We start from the raw sequence: 6,795 nt of genomic DNA on the forward strand, positions 1-6,795 counted from the left end.
TTTACTATATTTGTCAATCTGTCCATTTCAGCACATTCCATAATCTTCGTTGTCAACTCATTAAGCAGCTTAGGAGGTTAGGAGTTTGGGAGTGCTCCTGGAACCCACCTTAACGATGGAGGCCCAGGTGGCAGCCACTGCCAGATCGGCCTTTTATCATCTTCGGCTGGTATGGCAGTTGGTTCCTTTCCTCGACCGCGATGACCTACCTACAGTGATCCATGCGACGGTCACCTCGAGGCTAGACTACTGTAACGCTCTCTACATGGGGCTGCCTCTGTTGCAAATCCGGAAGCCGCAGCTGTTGTAGAATGCTGCGGCCAGGCTGTTGGTGGGCGCCCCTAGGTGGGAGCACACCCGACCTGTACTGAAAGCACTGCACTGGCTGCCTATAGCATACCGGATTCACTTCAAAGTGCTGGTGCTTACCTTTAAAGCCCTACATGGCCAGGGGCCGACATACCCGAGGGACCGCATTTTCCCATATATTCCCCAAAGAGCACTTCGGTCGGGGTCACAACACCGCTTGGTGACCCCGGGCCCCAAGGGGGCCAGGCTTGCGGCAATGAGGGCCAGGTCCTTTTCAGTGGCAGCTCCTATCTGGTGGAATGAGCTCCCAGAGGAGATCAGGGCCCTGCGGGACCTTGTGCAGTTCCGCAGGGCCTGTAAGACGGAGCTCTTCCACCAGGCTTTTGAGTAGGAGCCGCCACTGCCACTACCACCACCGCTCCACTACAGAGCGATACTGCCGGAGGGCCGGGTAATATCTGTTTGCGGCCCTAGCCCTCCCCTCCTGTTATACAACATGTCAGGAGTTTTCTATTTGTGCATCTGATGGAACTTAATTTTAATTGTTTTAGCTTTTATATATTGTATGCACTTTGTGCCTTATGTAAGCCACCCTGAGCCCGTTCGCAGGGAGGGCAGGGTATACATAAAATTAAATAAATAAATAAATAAATTGGAATTTTCAATGTCCTCCATGTTGTTGCAAATAAGATTCTAGCTTTTGTTATAACATGTAAAATAAAGTATCTATGGTTCTTGTCTAAGTCATCTGGTAAACAGTTTAACAGAAATATTTCTAGTTTAAAAGCTATTGTAATATTCAACACTGATGCCCAATATTTAGCACCATTCCCAAACTACAGTTTCCAGGATTCTTTGCAGGAAGCCTTGGGAGTTAAAGTGGTATGAAGACAGCATGAGTCTGTAGTGTAGACAAGCTCAACAAATCCCATTCTCTCCACATTTAACTAGAGGAAAAGAGTGCTAGTTTTGACTATTTGTAAAATAATATATGACCAAGATCAATTTAAAGTGTGGATTTTACCTGTTAAATCTGGATCCAGGATTCCATAACCTTTGCCTACTGACAGATGAACTTTTCCTAGGTCTTGCTTTGTGTTCTCAGTCCCTAAGCTACAGGAGATAGCTAGATGGGTTCAGGGCCTTTTCTACAGTGGCACAGAGACTGTGGAACCCCCTCCCTGAAGAGGTCTGCTGGACCCCTTCCGTGCTCTAGCTTTTACCTCTCAATCCAAGACATTCTTTTCCAGTTAACATTTGGGATGTCTCGAGGGTAGATGGGGGCCTGGAGATTTCCCAGAATCAAAACTGATCTCCAGAGATCAGCTCCCCTGGAGCAAATGTCCACTTTGAAAGGTGGACTATGTAGCATTATACCCTGCTGAGGTCCCGCCCCTCCCCAAAGCCCACCGTTCTAAGGCTCTACCCCCATATCTCCAGGAATTGCCCAACTCAGAGTTGTCAACCCTACTCAACTGTATTAACCTGTAACTGAGGGCCAAAATACATGTCACATTTCGTAACAAGACAGGTCTGTTCTGTTGATTCTGCTGCTATTACTTGTTTTTGGTTGCTTTATTTTTTATATGATACAAGTGGAAACCTGCAAGGAACTTGCGTGAAGAGGGCATTCCATTCCCCCTCCTTTGGCTTCCTTGTCTCTCCTCCCCAGCCCTTCTCTCTCAGTAAGTGTTTCTGTCTCTTTCTCCCTCCCTCACCCTTTCTCTGGCACACAGCCTCGGTCTTTCTCCCCTTTTCCACCTCTTTTCTAAGTCAGTTTGTCTCTCTTGCTCTTCCCCGCCCCCTCCCCCATACACAGTGTTTCTATCTTTCTCTGACTGTCGGAGATACTTACCAGGCAGACTATCGTCTCTGCCACTGTACCTGCCTGCCCGGTCATCCCCCTCTCCACTGATGTGGCTGTCCATCTGCATGCCCTCTCTGGCTCACATAATGCATCAGCAGCAGATGGAGGCTCCTGCTCTTCCTCACCCAACCCCTGAGGCAGCAGCATAGGCAATTCAGCAGGGCGTAGGGGGCTTGGCAGCAGATGTTCCCACTTATCCTCACCTACCCATCTGCCTCCAGTGGCTGCACCTTGGCATGGTATGGTGGTGGTGGTGGAGGAGGAGGCTTGTTTCTGCCCACCTGCCTCCAGGGCTTTTCTTCTGGGGGAACACGCTGGAACAGAGTTCTGAAACCTCTTCGATGAAATTCTTTTTTAAATGTTTAAAAGTTCATGAGTTTTCAGTAGACAGACTGAAAACTTCATTTCCCTCTTGAGAGTTCTGGCACCTCTTTTTCCAGAAAGAAAGCCCTGCCTGTCTCTTTTCAATACAATGAACACAGTGGACTCAGTGTCTGATGGAGAGGAGAGTCTTGCTGCTCTTCCTCTGGCAAGCACAGGAAACTGCTTTGTGGTTGAGTTTTAAGAATAACTTGTTTGTTTGTTTGTTTGGGGATTTCTCTGCGCACCTATGGGGTCACTCAAGTTTGGAGAAAAGCCTCCCTTCTCACAATGTGGCCCCAGGCTGCAGATCTAAGTATCCACAGATGGGCCCAGGTTGACTGTCAGATGTGCTGATGTTTTAATTTGTATTGTGGTTTGTATGAACTTGGTTAGGTGCCTTTTTATTTTAAATCACAGTTTTGGATATACAAATTTTAACAAGCAATAAAATAAGACATTGACGTTCTATGAACTCTTTTACAGCCAAGAATTCATGAAGCCATAAGTTTCTGTGGCTGCATCTCTAAATTCATGGAATGTGCTATGATACTTTTTCTAATATTATCACTTATTTTAGACAACTGATAAATCAATTGAATGTTACCGGTAATCATTTTAGGAAGCCAGCTAGTTGATGAATAAGCATCAACTGATGATATTAACAATTTTATTTATTTATTTTCACAGAAAATAGCATTTCATTTCCTAGGTAAAGGTGGACTATGTAGCATTCTACCCTGCTGAGGTCCCGCCCCTCCCTGACTGTCAGATGTGCTGATGTTTTAATTTGTATTGTGGTTTGTATGAACTTGGTTAGGTGCCTTTTTATTTTAAATCACAGTTTTGGATATACAAATTTTAACAAGCAATAAAATAAGACATTGACGTTCTATGAACTCTTTTACAGCCAAGAATTCATGAAGCCATAAGTTTCTGTGGCTGCATCTCTAAATTCATGGAATGTGCTATGATACTTTTTCTAATATTATCACTTATTTTAGACAACTGATAAATCAATTGAATGTTACCGGTAATCATTTTAGGAAGCCAGCTAGTTGATGAATAAGCATCAACTGATGATATTATTTATTTTCACAGAAACCTTAGTGGTAATTCCAAGCTAGAAAAATTGCCTAATGAAGTTTTCCAAGGAGCCCAAGGCCCAGTTTTCTTGTAAGTACCAATTCTCATTTGCTTTTTGTTCTTGCTACATTCTCAGTGTTCACATCAGACAAAAATGTTCCCACAGAGGTAATATGACAATTTTGTCAACTTTGGCAATGGTTGAATATTTTTAATGCAATTTTTCTTTCCACATGAAATTCTTGTTTCCAGATTTATGTATTTATGATGCCCCACTGTGCCTCTGAAGAGCTCAGAAATACTTATGGGGTCTTCCAGACAAATAATTCACTAAAATTGTTTACTTATTTATGGAAAAAAGGAGAACAATATAAGCCATTTTGTGTCCCCATTGGGGAAAAGCTGGGGTATAAATGAAGTAAGAAAGTAAATAAATATTTATACTCACTTTTCTCCTCAATGGAGACCCAAATGGAGACTTAAAATGTTGTTTTACCCTCACAACTACCCTATGAGGTAGGATAGGTTGAGAGAGAGAGAGAGAGAGAGAGAGAGAGAGAGAGACTGACTAGCCCCAGGTAACCCAACAACCTTCCATGGCAGAATGGATATTTGAATCTGGGTCTCCCAATTCCTAATCCCAGAATATACCCACTATAACACACTGACTCTAAAGCGGATTTAACAGCAAAAGTGCATCATGTTCCTTTCAGGGTCTTTGGCCCATGGAGTCTCTAGGGCCATAAAACTCAGAAGATATAATGCACAAGGATATGTTACATTTATTCTATCATGTGTTTATGGCTTTTCAATCTAGAAAAAGATGTCCGAAGTAAAACATGACAGAGTTTTATAAAATTACAAATGATTTGGACAAAACTGATAGAGAGAAATTGTTCTTCCTCTCACAGCGGACAAAAGAAAAAAGCAGTTTGCAGTCCACCCACCCACCCCCGAATATACTCACAATTTTGCTTGAGGAAATCCAATGCATTCATTCTATAAATATGCAAATGAGCAAGGGACCCACAAGAACTTGCAGAGGCATCTCATTTTCCCTTCCCCCCACTATTTCTTCTTTTCCTTCCCTAAAAGTCCCCATAGCCCCTCACTCTTTCCTGCTTCCTTCCCTGCTTCTCGCCCAAGTAGCTAACCTATCTTTACTTCCCCTGTATTCTGCTTTGCCTCCTCATTCCCTGGCAGCCTCTCTTGGGGGACCCAAATCAGCTTATATCATCTCTCTTCCATTCTTCTCTCCTCCATTTTATCATCATAATAACTTCGTGAGGTAGGTTAGGCTGAGAGTGTGTGACTAGCCCAAAGTCACCCAGAATGCTTCCATATTCTAATCTGAAACTCTAACCACTACATCACACTGGCTTTTGTGGGCTGGCTGCTGTTGAACAGTAGCAAGCAGCCAGGCTTGGGTGAGTCCTGAAAGTCATGTGGTAGCAAGTAGCCATACCTGGTCCCTATTAGTTCTCCATCAAAGGCCAAAACAGCACTGAAAAGGGCCTTGCTTCCTCCCCCGGCCTTTCCTGACAGAAACCAAGGCTTGAATGCTGGCAGTACTATGGTTGCCTAGCAATGGCCATAAACTAAATACATCAGACCGGAAGGAAACTGCAATAGTGTGCTAAATATACATGCATACCAGAGGTGGCACTTAGAGCCCTCTCTGTGGGCACCCCAGCTGCCCAGGTGGCCCCCGATTGAGCAGTTTGAATGGAGGGTGGGGGCCACTCAAGGCAGATGTCGAGCCAGCAGGGGAAGAAAAGTCGGCTGCGCCCCGCAACTCTCCTTCTCCTCCAAGGTGGCTGACCATGACGAGCAGCAGCAGCCTGCAGGAGGGAGCGCCTGGCCGAGTGAGTGCATCTCTCTGCGCCCCGAGCCCCACCTGGCCGGTGCCTCGCCTCCTCCAAGCCTGCAAGCGAGTGTCCCTCTCCTCCTCCTCTGCCCCGTCCTCTGCCAGCGTCAGCGTCGTCGTCTTTGTCCCTGGGAGGGGGTTGGGCAGCCCGGCCTCTGCCGCCTTCCCACCACCGCTCCCCTTCCTCCCTCCCTCCAGCGCGCAGAACTTGAAGTCAGGGGGCGAGAGCGGCTCCTCAGGGTGGGTGGGTGAAGACACGGGTGTCGACATCGTTGTGGGAGTTGCAGAAGGGCTTTGGACTTGGAGGGGGGTCGGGGGGGCTTGCCATCACCTCCAGTCTGCTGCTTGTTCCTGGATGCTGGCACGACCAGGTGGGCACCTGTTCTGATTCTTTCTCCTGGCTTTTTTGTTTGCTGGGGGGGGGCTGGTGGCATCCTGTTGGGGGCTGCCGTCTGCCCTTAATTGGGATGTACTAAAAGGAAGGACAGGATTGCCCATTGGAAACAATGGAAAACACTTGAAGGCCCATTGGAAATAATGGGAGCCAGGAATGCCAATTGACTTGCATGGGCTCCATTGAAATACATTACAGTACAAGTAGAGTTGCAATAAAAATGCGGAATGGATTTTCCATTAGAGTCTCTGGACCCAAATAGACTACCCCCCAGATGCCTGGAGGCATAAGCTAGGGTGCTATCAACATGCAGATGACACCCAGCTATACCTGTTGTTGGGCGTACGACTCTACCCCAGAGGACCTGGAGCGGGCACTTCAGGATATGGCAGGCTGGCTTAGACTGAGCTGATTGAAATTGAATCCAACAAAGACGGAGGTCCTGTGCCTGAGTCGGAGTGGGTCGGGGGTAGGGATCCCACTCCCGACCTTCGATGGGGCACTGTTGGTGCCAGCGCCAAGAGTTAGGAGTTTGGGAGTGCTCCTGGATGCCTCCTTAACAATGGAGGCCCAGGTAGCAGCCACTGCCAAGGCAACCTTTTACCAACTACGGCTAATTAGGCAGTTGGTTCCCTTCCTCGAACCCAATGACCTGGCAACAGTGATTCATGCTATGGTCACCTCGAGATTAGACTACTGCAACGCTCTCTACATGGGGCTGTCCTTGTCTCAAATCCGGAAGCTGCAGCTAGTGCAAAATGTGGCAGCCAGGCTTTTGATGGGCCTCTCTATACGAGACTACATCCAGCCTGTGCTGAAGACATTGCACTGGCTGCCAGTAGCTTACCGGATTCGTTTGAAGGTGCTGGTTTTGTCCTTTAAAGCCCTATATGGCCGGGAGCCGGCATACAG

The 6,795-nt window shown here is 46.8% G+C and overlaps 1 protein-coding gene across 1 annotated transcript in view; it reads left to right on the plus strand.

The window, feature by feature from the left end:
* Window positions 1–6,795, plus strand: part of FSHR (follicle stimulating hormone receptor) — a gene marked incomplete at its 5' end in the record, with an annotated part of 73,137 nt that overhangs the window by 35,112 nt on the left and 31,230 nt on the right. The window contains one exon of the mRNA XM_015427667.1: window positions 3,638–3,712. Coding sequence (XP_015283153.1) covers window positions 3,638–3,712 — 75 coding nt within the window. The remainder of the gene's footprint in view (window positions 1–3,637; window positions 3,713–6,795) is intronic.

This window comes from Gekko japonicus, unplaced genomic scaffold (genome assembly GCF_001447785.1).
Source record: "Gekko japonicus isolate JY-2015 unplaced genomic scaffold, Gekko_japonicus_V1.1 scaffold174, whole genome shotgun sequence".
NCBI lineage: Eukaryota > Metazoa > Chordata > Lepidosauria > Squamata > Gekkonidae > Gekko > Gekko japonicus.